The 14,064-nt window shown below is 39.0% G+C and overlaps 2 protein-coding genes across 4 annotated transcripts in view; one reads left to right on the top strand and one right to left on the bottom strand.

Annotated features, from left to right (window-relative positions):
* The window catches only part of LOC123519664 (serine/arginine repetitive matrix protein 2-like), a 46,017-nt gene extending 38,863 nt beyond the window's left edge, over positions 1–7,154 (bottom strand). Inside the window, exon 1 of one of the 2 annotated variants that reach the window (XM_045281144.1) lies at positions 7,009–7,154. In XM_045281144.1, coding sequence (XP_045137079.1) covers positions 7,009–7,020 — 12 coding nt within the window. In that variant the 5' untranslated portion in view covers positions 7,021–7,154. Of the gene's footprint in view, positions 1–6,715; positions 6,858–7,008 lie in introns of those variants that run through there. The other variant, XM_045281145.1, reaches the window with a different exon arrangement.
* Positions 7,155–7,774: 620 nt separating this feature from the next.
* Positions 7,775–14,064, top strand: part of LOC123519665 (lanC-like protein 3 homolog) — an 18,151-nt gene continuing 11,861 nt past the window's right edge. Inside the window, exons 1-4 of one of the 2 annotated variants that reach the window (XM_045281146.1) lie at positions 7,775–8,038; positions 11,883–12,111; positions 13,384–13,544; positions 13,798–13,845. In XM_045281146.1, the coding sequence (XP_045137081.1) occupies positions 7,895–8,038; positions 11,883–12,111; positions 13,384–13,544; positions 13,798–13,845 (582 nt within the window). In that variant the 5' untranslated portion in view covers positions 7,775–7,894. The remainder of the gene's footprint in view (positions 8,039–11,882; positions 12,112–13,383; positions 13,545–13,797; positions 13,846–14,064) is intronic. The other variant, XM_045281147.1, reaches the window with a different exon arrangement.

Raw genomic sequence — 14,064 nt, 5'->3', positions numbered from 1 at the left:
CTGCAAAAAGCCCTAATTAAGATCTGGGAATGGAGTAAAAAGTGGAAATGGAATTCAATGTGGACAAAAGCCATGTCATGGAAATGGAAAAGAATGAAAGACGACCAGTGGGAATCTATAAAATGGGAGATGGAGTAGAACTGGAGAAAGTAAAAAGGAAAAGGATTTGGGAGTGACGATGGAAGAAAATAATCAACCGGCAAGCCATATTGATAGAATTTTCAGAGACATATAATTTGCTAATATTGGAGTAGCATTTCACTACATGGACAAAGAAATGATGAAGAAACTGATAAGTACTATAAGATCCAGATTGGAATATGCAGTAGTGTGAACCCCTCACAAAAAGAAACAAATAAGGAAGCTGGAGAGACTACAAAAAATGTATACAAGAATGGTCCCAGAACTTGAAGGGATGACATATGAGGAGAGACTAAAGGCTATGGATCTTCCAACATTGGAGCAGAGAAGGGAGAGAGGGAATCTCATATAAGTTTATAAACTGATCAACGGAATGGACCAAGTGGACAATGAGTATCTGATCCTGAGAGAAGAATATGCCAGTCAAAGCATAAGATCGCATAGTAAGAAGCTGAGGAAGGGAAGATGTCTAAGAGATATTAAAAAGTATAGTTTCCCGCAAAGATGTGTTGAGACGTGGAACAGTCTGAATGAAGAAGTAGTGTCTGCAACGAGTGTACATAGTTTTAAGGAAAGATTGGATAAGTGTAGATATGGAGACAGGGCCACACAAGCATAAAGCCCAGGCCCTGTAAAACTACAACTAGGTAAATACAACTAAGTAAATACACACACACACACACACACACACACACACACACACACACACACACACACACACACACACACACACATATATATATATATATATATATATATATATATATATATATATATATATATATATATATATACAGGCAACCCCGTTTAACGAAGGTTCACACAACGAAATTTCGCTATATATAGGTTTAAATATATACAGGCAACCCCGTTTAACGAAGGTTTTACTACTACCTGCTTGTTTAATGAACACCAAACTCGCTTTAACGAAGTTTTATCCAGGTATTTTTTTTCCAAAATTGAAAGCCCCATCGTATCATGCAAGCTGACAGGCTTTTGAATACACCAGGAGCTGCTGGTACTAAGGCCTGCCTCAGGAGAAATCCTGAGACACCTGTAGAATAAAGATCAAGATCAAGCCTCTCGTGGACAACACAGGCGCTGCCGATACAAAGGCCTGACTCAGAAGAAATTCTGCGTCACCTGTAGCATCAAGATCAAGATCAAGATCACGCACGTTGAGAAAAAAAGAGACATGAAAGCGATGAGGCAGAGAATGAGTACCTGAATGCATATGAAGAATATGTGAAACAACAGAGACTCACAAGGCGAATGATAATGAAAGCTAAAGTGAAGTGTGAAAGGAGTGTGATTGAATCTTTAAGAGAGAAAGGCATGGAAGGTGGCCGTGAATGGTACAAGTTCATGAGAGGTGAGAATATGTCAGAGAATGTTGGTGTGGAGAGTCTCAAAGTGAATGGGGAAGTTATAACAGAGAAGAATGAGATCAGGGAGGCAATTAGACAGTTCTGGGAAGAGGTGGGTGGTGTAGGTGAAGTGTTTGGTGTGAGAGAAGGATGTGTGACTCTGGAGATGAAGAATGCAGATGAACTGAATGAGAGAATCAGCAAGGAGGAGGTAGAGATGTGTGAAAAGGCAGAAGAATGGGAAGGCAGCAGGTTTAGACGGGATACCATATGAGATGTATAAAATGGTGGGAGGTTGTTATTGACAGGATGACTGAGGTGTTTAACCAGGTGTGGGAGGAAGAGAGGGTGCCAAGAATGTGGAATGAATGCAGGGTGACTCTGTTGCATAAGGGAGGACACAAGAGTAAGAATGAACTGAAGAACTATAGGCCGATTGCATTATCAAACACAGTAGGTAAAGTATTTAGTGGAGTGCTGAATGAGAGATTGTGTAAATGGATTGAGCGAGCTGGAGTGTTAGGTGAGGAACAGAATGGTTTCTGTGTGGACAGGAGGGCTGAGGATAACTTGTTTGTGGTAAATGAAATGATTGAGAAAAAAAAGAAAGGAGGGAGGCAAATTGTATTTAGGTTTTTTGGATATAGAAAAAGCTTATGATAGGGTGGATAGAGAAATGTTAGTCAGAGTTTTAGGAAAGATTGGGTTGAGTGAAAAAAAAATCAACATAGTGCATAGCATGTATGTTGACACCAAAACTAAATACAGACTAGGAGATATAGAGACAGACTGGATGAAGAGTGAGAGAAGAGTCAGGTAAGGATGTATTCTGTCACCAACCCTTTTCAGTTTGTATACAGAGGAGTTAGCAGCCAGATTGAGAAGAATGAATGCAGGAGTAAGAGTGGGAAATGAGAAGATAGGTGTGCTCCTTTATGCAGATGATGTGGTGGTCATGAGTGAATCAGCAGTTGAGTTGCAGAGAATGCTAGATGTTGTGGATGGATATGGGAGAGACTTTGGAGTTAGGTTTAGTAGTGAGAAAAGTAAGGTGATGATAGTGAATAGGTCTGAAGATGAAAGCAAAGCAGTATGGAAAATTGGAGAGAATGAGATGAATCAGGCACGAGAATATAAGTACATGGGGATGTGGGTGGCTCCAAGTGGGTGTGAAAAGACAAAGAATGAAAAGTTAGGTTTAGTGAAACAGTGGGTAGGACAATTGGGGAGTGCAGCAAGAATGAGAGCAAGCAAATATGATGTGCTGAGAGAGATGTGGAAGAGTGTGGCGGTGCCCAGCATAATGTATGGTATGGATGTGATTGCATGGAATGAAAGTGAAATTGACAACCTAGAGGTGGGACAAAATAGAATAGGTAGAATGGCACTGAATGCTCCAAGGTACACAGCAGCAGAAGCTTTGAGAGGGGATATGGGATGGAGCACCTTTAAGGAAAGACTAGTTAAAGCCACACTTAGATACAAGGTCAGGCTGGAAAGAATGGATGAGGAAAGAATAGTGAGGAAGGTGTACCTGTGGAATGAAAGTGGGAGTCAGTGGAGGAAGAAGTGCATGAGAATGACAGAGAGGAGTGGTTTACAAGTGGTATGGGGGATGAGAATGGCTGGGAGGAATCAAAGTGAGCGTGAATGGATCGTGACAAGAGGAGGCAGGGTAGGAACTAAATGGGATGCAAGGAAATGGAAGAGTGAGATAGACAGAGAGGTGAAGTGGGTGGGACTGAATATATGGAAGAATGGGATGGAACAAAAGAGTAACCTGGAATGGTACAAGGAAAAGGAAGCCCCGATGTATGAAAGGTGGTATGACCTTCTCTTCCAAGCTAGGACACAGTGTATGGATGTGAATGCAAGGAACTACAGGTGGTCTGAGTCCTGCAGCAAGGTGTGCCAGATGTGTGACATAGGGGAGGGCGAGACGGGGGAGCATGTCATGCTGGAGTGTGAGAAGTATGAGAGAGACAGGCATGAGATGATGCAAGTGATCTTGAGTGAATTAGGGCATAATAGAATGAAAGAGTGGAGAAGACAGGAAGGGAATGGATGGTGTTGCTGCTGGGACTGTGTAGAGAGACGAGTGAAAGGATGATGGAGGCTGTGAAGGAGTATCTGGAAAGAATGTGGCGAGCAAGGTGTAGGGATCATTAACGAAGAGATATGCTACTTTTTTTCTTTTTTTTTTTCTATTTTGTCTTTTTTGTCCTCTACAGGAGCAGCCGATCCAAAGGCCTGGCTCTGGAGCGATCCCGAGCCACCTGTAGCATCAATATCAAGATCAAGATCACTCCCCAGTCAAAACATAACAGCGTCACCAGCAGCTCATCTTCCCTAGTTCAACTTACCACCAAAACGCCCTGCAATGTGGCCTAACGTTCCCAAGAAGACCAGGAAGTGTCTTATTCTCAAAGTGAAGCTGGGTATTATTCACTGACAAGAGAGAGGCCAGAAAACTAATAACACAGCTTGCCACCATCTTGACTCCATCTACTGTCTACTATTTTCAAGTCAGCAGACTCTATTAAGAAGGCTGGTGAGACCGCATCTTCCTTGAAAGCTAAAAGAACCACCCGAACTCGTGACTCTACAATGGATAAAATGGAAAGCCTTGTGGAAATGTGGCACATAAGTTTTGTATGCGGTACAATGATGCGCACTTTGTTTACATTCCACAGGTTGCCGGTTAGTGTATTTCCCGTTTCACTCTCCCTCCCTTCATAAAGTTAAGATCATCAACATTATAAAGTCACTTACATTAGTGTACATTATAATGACTTAAATTAAACTACCTAAATGTTTAACTTCATAATTTTTACTTTCATTAAACCTTTCACTGTACTATGATGCACTCTCACTTTGCTTACTCTCAATGGAAGTTCAAATCAGGGGTTAAACTTGTTATAATCGGTTCGCTTAACGAAGTGTTTTTTAGGAACGTAACCCCTTCGTTAAGCGGGGGTTGCCTGTATATATATATATATATATATATATATATATATATATATATATATATATATATATATATATATATATATATATATATATATATATATATATATATATATATATATATATATATATATATATATATATATATATATATATATATATATATATATATATATATATATATATATATATATATATATATATATATATATATATATATATATATATATATATATATATATATATATATATATATATATATATATATATATATATATATATATATATATATATATATATATATATATATATATATATATATATATATATATATATATATATATATATATATATATATATATATATATATATATATATATATATATATATATATATATATATATATATATATATATATATATATATATATATATATATATATATATATATATATATATATATATATATATATATATATATATATATATATATATATATATATATATATATATATATATATATATATATATATATATATATATATATATATAATGACAATAACTCTTTGATTGGTAACACATGCACCTCATACTCATAATGATATGCTGAATGATAAAATCTATAAACCAAGAGAGAGAGAGAGAGAGAGAGAGAGAGAGAGAGAGAGAGAGAGAGAGAGAGAGAGAGAGAGAGAGAGAGAGAGATTAAGGATTTTGAACACATCCCATAATTAGGAGAGTACATGGATATGACACCAAATTTGACTTAAGCTCTTTAACTCTGAGAAAGACAAGGAGGCTGCTGAGTGATCAGCACTCAGGAAAGGTGATCTTGGATTCTTGGTGACAAGAGTAGCTATGCGTCCTACCAGCAGCAGACCATATTTCAGCCTATTCCCAAGTGGCCAAAGAACACCAATATGTTTTCCATCAACCCGATCTTCATTCAGGAGTGAATAATGGGTGGGGGTGCACAGTGGCATGGGGCACTACTGTACTACTAAAAGTGAGGGCCAACAAAATAAGACCTGATTGAGTGAAAGATGACCAACTTAGCCACCAAATAGAAAAATGGCAGCAGAATTTCCAACCAGTACTTTTCAAGCAAAAAAAAAAAAAATAAATAAATAAAAAAAAAAAAAAAAAAAAAAAAAAATATATATATATATATATATATATATATATATATATATATATATATATATATATATATATATATAATGATACTATGTATTACTAAAAGGAGAAATATTAAAAAAATACAAAACTAAATGAAGGTCCAGGGCAGAACTGTGACCCCTGGAAAAAGAAAAAAATAAGATATAATCAAGATAAATCATGGTCAATAGTTAAGTAACAATACATTGCTTACAAATTTGCCGAAGGAAATTACGAATGAATCCTGACTATTTCTTATCAGCTGAAAGGTCTGAGAACTAAAGAGAACATTAACCACAGTGGAGAAAACTGCACATTAGATATTTAACTTCTAACAAGCAGTGAACAAGATGCATTTCTCTGCAAAGTCAAAATCAACCAGACCCAAGTGAATTCTGATCAGCCTTCACAGCTGTGCCAAATGTGAAAAGAAAGAAGGCAAATCAAGACTAATATGTAACTGCCACAAGATACAGAAGCACCAAGAAACATTGCATTTGTCTCAGCTCCACAAAGTTAACATTCCACCTGAAACATAGGCAAGTCAACCAAGCATGTAAGTGCCCAAGGAAATAGGAACAGAAGCCTTACAGGAGGATACCAACATAAAAAGCGGTCCAGGGGGGAAAGTTAACGGGGAGAATGTGTGGTGGGGGGGGAATAAAAGGAGAGTATATTATGAAGGGAAGACAGACCCAATGGGGGGGGGGAGAGAACATATAGGAGGATATTCTGGGGAAATAATGTACAGGTGATAGAAAATGTCGGGCAGTGAATCACTGTAGAGGAAAAACTTTGTGAGGGGAAGTGCCCACGGTGAGAGAGGAAAGGAAGAATATCTACGGCAGGATGAAGGATAAGATGGATTAACCAGAACAATCACACAGGGAAAATATCTAGGGTTTGAAATAAGCCATGGTTAGAAATCTGAAAAGGAGAGTGTCCATGGCAGGAACAAATCGGCGAGATCTGTAGCAGAAAATTAAGCAAACAAACAAGCAAGCGAAGGTCCGCATCACACACAAGCCCAGCATCCCATCACATCTCACTGCCCAATCCCTGGTGGTTATCCTCGAGAAATACCACTGTGGATCAAGGCACTGTGCTACGTCATCCTCCTCGCTCTCGTGTCCGGTGGGGAGAAATTAGCGTCAGCAATGGAGGCACAAACTCAGGACAGCGACCAGAATGCTCTCCTTGCCCCTCCTTCCCTCACGTCACCTCGTTCTCGTCTCCTTCCTCACCCTCTTCCCCTCGTCCACGTTTATCCAGAGGCCAGATGCTTTCGTGTATTTACCGCCAATGCAGCCCACGCCCAACCACACGCTCTACATCACGCACAATAGCCATAAAAACAAACGGAAACATACACTCACCGAATCAGCCATTTTAGGGAGCGGTGCATTCTAAACTGCACGATTTTACTACAATTGATTTGATTTGCCGTTGTGATTCACAGCCTGACCATGGCGAGAAATGTATGTGAAAAATATATTGGTTTTATTTTGTGAGTGTCAAACTGTATTGATATTTCTGTTGTTGTAGTTATCTGCACAATGCTGCGTAATAATGCTCTCATGCTGCATTCCAGTGTAAACGTTTTTATTATGTAATAACTTATCTTATAAACAATATTTAATGGTCTATTAGCGAATTAATTTAAATAGTACAGTTTTCTGATATGTGGAATTTGTACCGTACGGCAGGTAACCGTTTATTTTCTTTAGTTGTTTGCTTCCTTTGATACTGATGTTATGCTTCCTTATTACTACTAAAATATTCTGCTGTATTTTTATTTTCTTTTTTATTTGGGAATAACTACCTGGGTAAACATATTTTTATAGGTACCTATGGATAGGTACTGTAAATACCTATCTAGGTATATATATATATATATATATATATATATATATATATATATATATATATATATATATATATATATATATATATATAAATATTTTTATTTATTTATTTTTTTTTTTTCACGAACCACTTATAACTCAAACTTTCTAGTCATTATCATATAAACGGGCAGCTTGGATATCATTCTGTAAAGTTTCATGTAAAAAGATGAGATGGTTTGAGTGCACCTGGCAAAACCCAGGGTGGCGTCCCTTGCAAATAAAGGTGCACACATGAAGGTGTTGGTGTTTACCCTCGTGACGTCACTTCCCCCACGCCCGGCCACCCAAAGCTTCCCCCAGCACTCGCCCTTCTCCCGTGTTACCATTGATTTTACTCCACACAGCACGCTGCAGCATGGACCCCACGCGGAGGCACTTCATTAACCAGCTGCCGGACTACACTGGCGGGGATGTCACCGTGAAAAACCCTGAGCTGCTGACGAGGCGTGTGCTGGACTACGTGAAGGACATCAGCACCAAATGGGACAAGAAGGCAAGGGTGAGTGCCGCTGTTGTCATCGGGTGCTTTCTGAGTGGCTAAGACCTCCACTTATTAATTGGAGAGGTGTGAGGTTCTTAGGAAAGTGGTGTTGTGACGTTAGTGGCAGTGATGTCAGTGCTGCTTGTTGGTATGCTGATGCTGTTAGGTGGGGGTGGAATGCTGCTGCAGTATATAATGTCTATTTGTGACGCTAGAAAGAAGAGGGTAAATTTTTACAATAACATGAACATGGTTGATATATCAGTTGTTCAAAGAGACATTGCCACCCTCATAACAGTTGCTGAATCCTGGGATTTAAGAGTCAATGCTGCCAAGACTAAAGTCACTCTGAGTGTTCTATCTCTCCCGAAGATTTATTCATCACAACACCACATGCACATACTCGTGGACACCGTTTTAAAATAGCTCACCAGTACAGTTCAGTGGATCTTAGATCTCGATTTTTCTCATTCTGGTGTGTCCGTTTATGGAATTCTTTGCCTGACCATGTTGTTGCTCTGAACTCGCTGCCATCCTTCAAATCAGTCCTTCACAGTCATTTAGGCGACATTCTGTACGACTTTGTGGAGTAATATGCATACACATGTGCTGCTGTTTGTTGCACAATAATATATTCTGCATTTCTGAACAGTTTCAATGGGTACACATTCCAGTCCACTCACAGTTTGTTACAATCATCCAGTAATCTACATCTAAAGTTGACTGGCGTACCCATTTTCCTAGCTTTTCGTTGTATTTTTCTGGTTTGGGAGCTAAGGGTGGCTAACCAGGTTAGTAAACCAGGTGAGCTTTGGTGCCCACCTCCGTGATACCATTGATCTGGGTCCATATTCTTCCTATCATATAAATAACGAACCCTTTCACTTAAATTCCAGTGTTGTTGACCTTGGCATTATAGTTGATTCAACCCTGAGGTTCCATGATCACATTCAGTCAGTTGTTTCTAAAGCAGCAGGTTTGTCCAATAATCTACTAAAATCAACACTAAGCCGCTCCCCTCAGTTTATGGTTACCCTCCTCTTTTCTCATATTCGCCCACTTCTGGAGTTTGGATCTACCGTCTGGAATACGGGCTATAGTACTGACTTAAAACTGCTTGAATCAGTTCAGCGACAGTGGACAAAAAGGATTCAAGGTTTTGAAAACAAGCCTTATGCTAAGCGTCTCACAGATTTGAATCTATACTCTGTCAAAGGGAGGCTGCTACGTGCAGACTTAATTAAATGTTGGAAGATTTTTCATAATCTCTCCTACCAATCTGTTCACCTTAGCCCCTTCTATTGGCACGAGAGGTCATTGCTACAAAATCCTTGTTCCTCATGGTCATCGTGATGCCAGACACAGATTCTTCTCCGTCAGAGTGGTGAAAGCTTGGAACTCCCTTCCTAACAATCTGGCTGAATCAGACTCTCTTGACAGCTTTAACCCCTTCAATACGGTGACGCCTATGTAGGCGTCATGAAGCCCCAGTAGCATATACGGTGACGCCTACGTAGGCGTCATATTTCTTTTCTGAGCTTTCTTCAGTTCAGTTGTCCCGTATAGTGTGTTGGATACCAACTACTCACGCCGTATGCTGTCCTTGAAATCCTAGTGCTCCTCCCACCATCCTTGTCTCCACCAATCACTAAAGATAAGCTACATGCATCCCACCTTGTGTCTAAAATTACCCAGTGGCATAGACTGTTCCCATCTCTCTCTCTCTCTCTCTCTCTCTCTCTCTCTCTCTCTCTCTCTCTCTCTCTCTCTCTCTCTCTCTCTCTCATCTCCCTCCTCCTCCCTCCTTCCTCCCTCCCCTCTCCCTCTCATAAGATAAGTTACATGCGTCCCGCCTTGTAACATTCGTGAAAACACACACACACACACACACACACACACACACACACACACACACACACGGCCCGGTAGCTCAGTGGTTAGAGCGCTGGCTTCACAAGCCAGAGAACCGGGGTACGATTCCCCGGCCGGGTGGAGATATTTGGGTGTGTCTCCTTTCACGTGTAGTCCCTGTTCACCTAGCAGTGAGTAGGTACGGGATGTAAATTGAGGAGTTGTGACCTTGTTGTCCCGGTGTGTGGTGTGTGCCTGGTCTCAGGCCTATCCCAAGATCGGAAATAATGAGCTCTGAGCTCGTTCCGCAGGGTAACGTCTGGCTGTCTCGTCAGAGACTGCAGCAGATCAAACAGTGAATTACACACACACAAATACAAAAACAAATTTTATAATCTCTCTCTCTCTCTCTCTCTCTCTCTCTCTCTCTCTCTCTCTCTCTCTCTCTCTCTCTCTCTCTCTCTCTCTCTCTCTCTCGTTTCCTCTCCTTCCTCCCTCTCCCTCTTCCTCTCGAAAGATAAGCTACATGCGTCCCGATTGTGTCTAAAATATTAGCAAATGTCACTCTCTCTCTCTCTCTCTCTCTCTCTCTCTCTCTCTCTCTCTCTCTCTCTCTCTCTCTCTCTCTCTCTCTCTCTCTCTCTCAAGAGAGAAGCGCCCACTTTCCTCTTCGAAGGCGATATAGTAACTAAAAAATAGCAGCATAATACACAAAGATGACAAGTATGACAAGCTTGCATGAGTTTCCCGCTCGTGCATGGCACTACCACCCGTATATCATACAGGCGGGCTTTTCTAACATCCGGCGCGAAGTGGTTAAGAAGGGTCTGTCTATCTTCTTGTGTGACCTTCTCTTTGACTTCTGTGAAAATTGATCCTGACATTTGTTTTTGGCAATTAGCACACTTTCTAGCCCTTTCTTATTGCCATGCTCCCCTTAGTATCTGTTTGTAGGGCTGGCGTGCTAGCCATGCGGGGTTCCCTCGGGAGCCCAACCAGGTAAGTACCAGTTAAGCTCACTTCCAGATGAAATTTTTTTTTTTCTGGTAGATTTTGACCTGTGTTGAATGAATATGCACTTCGTTTCCTTCACAAATCCATAGTTTTTTTTTTTTTTTAACCCTCCCAGGGTTCTTACGAAAATACGATTTTGCGGTAAAACTAATCAACTCTTTCTTTTTTATGTTAAATTACGACTTGTTTGACCTGTTTTGAATAAATATACCTACACTTTCTTTTCGAGGCAAAAGTTTTTTTTTATCACCCCCTTCCTCCCCCCCCCTGTCTGTTGTGGATATTCGAGTTTCTGGTAAAACTAGGCATTTTTTTTTTCTGGTATATTTTTACCAATTTTCAATGAATATACACTAGCCTAACTTAACCTAACCAAAACTCAACATAACTTAACCTTATCTAACCCAACCCAATCACCGTCATAATATATCACGCTTGTGCAGATAATATGACATGCACACATGAAAGCACACCAAAACAGCGTTCCTCAGTGCCCGTCTGTCCATCGCACGTGGTGGTGCGTCGCCTCCCGCCATTGACATAACAGTGAGTTTAATCTTGAAAATAAAATAATAAATAACAATTTGCAACGGGTATGTATGGGTTCAAATTGATCAAAAGAACAAGGTCTTTAAGATGAGAAGGGTAATGAAAGCCAACAGCAACTTGCTGTTCATGCTAAAGTAAAATGATACCGTACCAAGAAGAGATGGATAATATACATTGCCTAGAAGTATTAATCTGTCATATCATACTTTCATGTCACTTTATTCTTTGTATGTCGTTTTAGCTAGTTTGAATTCATTCCTCTTTTTCTAGAAGAAAGTTGGAAACTTCTATATCTGTCCACTTTACATTATAAAGTATTGTGTCCTTTGTAATATAAGGCATAGTTGATTTATGTAAAACATTGGTAATAAGAAGATAAAAGAAGCAGGAATGAGTTGATGGACGAGCATGATACAGCTATTACTGTAAGTCATGCACTAACCTGCAGAACTGTGATGGAGGACTGTATGTTGGGCTGACGGGAGCTGCCTACACCTTTGTGCGGCTGGCAGGTGTGTCCCAGTTGGCTCCAGAGAGGGATCGCCTGCTGGAGCTGGCCAGGGACCTCCTTCCAGTCATCAATCACCACCTCAGCAACCACAGGCTTGAGGTAGCTGCCTTCATTCTAGGAAATGCCGGCACATATGCTGTCAGTGCTGTTGTCAGCAAAGAGCTTGGTGAGTTCCTGATTTAATGTAAAAGTGTTGAAATCTCAAGTTCATGATTTCATGAAGCACTCACTATACAACTTTGTATCAATATAAGATACATATCTTGGTAAATTTGTAGTTTCAACCAGTATACTCTATCTTATTTATTTATTTATTTTTTTTTTTTTTTCCTATGTCTAACAAGCTTGGGAACCTCCTGGGAAAGTGGGATTTTAGCAAAATTTTACCCCTTTGAAAAAAGTCTAGGGAAATAAAGATCAATATTTGGACTAAAAATCTACACTACCCTAAACCTAACCTAACCTAATGACTGACAGACTGCTAAAGCCCCTGTGCAATATTAATAACAAACACACAAACACACTCAGTATCCTCTGACTGACTGCTGTGGAAGGATCCAGAGCTAAAATTGAGGTAAATCTTATAAATTCTGTCCTGAAGTTAATGTTAATTTCTGATAGGGTAAAATGGGGTTAGAAATGCTTATAGAAGTTTGGTCTAGACAGTGAGAATGTGTTATAGTTATGCGTGGTGTATTGGTTGAAATTGCAATAATTCCCATACCTCATTCCATTTCCTTGTGAATGTTTCCTTATCTATGTTTTCTCTATAAAGTAATACATCACTCAAGAATATGCATAGATGTCATTTATGGTATTTTTCATTGTAACTTTTTTTTTTTTTTTTTTTTTTGTGTGTGTGTGTGTGTAGGAAAATAAGCATCATTTACAAAACAAAGCAAAAAATTTGCAGTGAAACATTTAAGAAATCTAATTATGGCAGTTTTAAAGAACCAAACAAAAAAAAATCTAATTAGAATTTTATTTTCTTATACTTTTCCATGTGATCTTTCATCTTAAAACAGTAGAAATTGTTTTTTTTTTTTTTTTTTTTTTTTTTTGTCTTATTTATTTATTTATTTTTTATTTATTTATTTATTTATTTTTATTTTTTGCCAATAATTGCACACCATGGGTATGACTGCCAGAACCATATTGCACACTTGACCGGTCAAACAGTAAAGGAAATAGAAAGAGCCTACATATTGTGTTTAGCACCATTTAGATGTAATTTTTTCAGTCAGGATTAAAGTTGATTTCTCTCTTTTTTTCTGTTTATACTTTGTAGTAGCTTGTTTAACTTTTCCTTATATTTTTGTTGATGCATAATTAATCTTTTATGTTCAAAAGAAGGTGTGTATGTGTGTTTAACACTAGTAAAGTAGACAGTAGTGTTCAGAACCCTAGGCTCCTCATTTCCAGCACCTCTTTTGTACAGGCAACATGGAGGAGAGCAAAGCCTATCTGAACAAGTTCACTGCCCTGGCCCCGATACTGATACCTGTGGACTGGCTCTCATGTGGTGGTGATGAGTTCCTGGTGGGGCGGGCAGGCTACCTTGCAGGTGTTCTCTGGCTCAGAACCAAGTTGGGTGGAAAGGTAATTATGCACTTAATGGCAGCAAATGTCAAGGAAGGCATTGTAGTTGTATATATTTTTTCCACTAGGCATAATATTACTGATACCACTATGCTTGATTTTAACATGTCTAAGTAGCTGCTCATAGCACATCATGTTGCCCTCTGAACCTTGAAGTCGTTCACTTAGATGTCTTGTATACTGGAATGGAAAAAAAATGTGTTTATCAAAGAAAACCTAACTCTCTGTTTTGAGGTAGCTGCCTTCATTCTAGGAAATGCCGGCACATATGCTGTCAGTGCTGTTGTCAGCAAAGAGCTTGGTGAGTTCCTGAGTTAATGTAAAAGTGTTGAAATCTCAAGTTCATGATTTCATGAAGCATTCACTACACAACTTTGTATCAATATAAGATACATATCTTGGTAAATTTGTAGTTTCAACCAATAAATAAATATGAAAGGAATATTTTTCCTTTCATATTTACATATAGTATGTAAATCAGTTTAGATAAGCAAATATAAAGTAATCTAAAGTGAGCAAT

Source organism: Portunus trituberculatus, chromosome 45 (assembly GCF_017591435.1).
Source record: "Portunus trituberculatus isolate SZX2019 chromosome 45, ASM1759143v1, whole genome shotgun sequence".
In the NCBI taxonomy this organism is placed as follows: Eukaryota; Metazoa; Arthropoda; class Malacostraca; order Decapoda; family Portunidae; genus Portunus; species Portunus trituberculatus.
The sequence above is the reverse complement of the archived record's forward strand: the minus strand, read 5'-3'. Positions and strand labels throughout refer to the sequence as shown.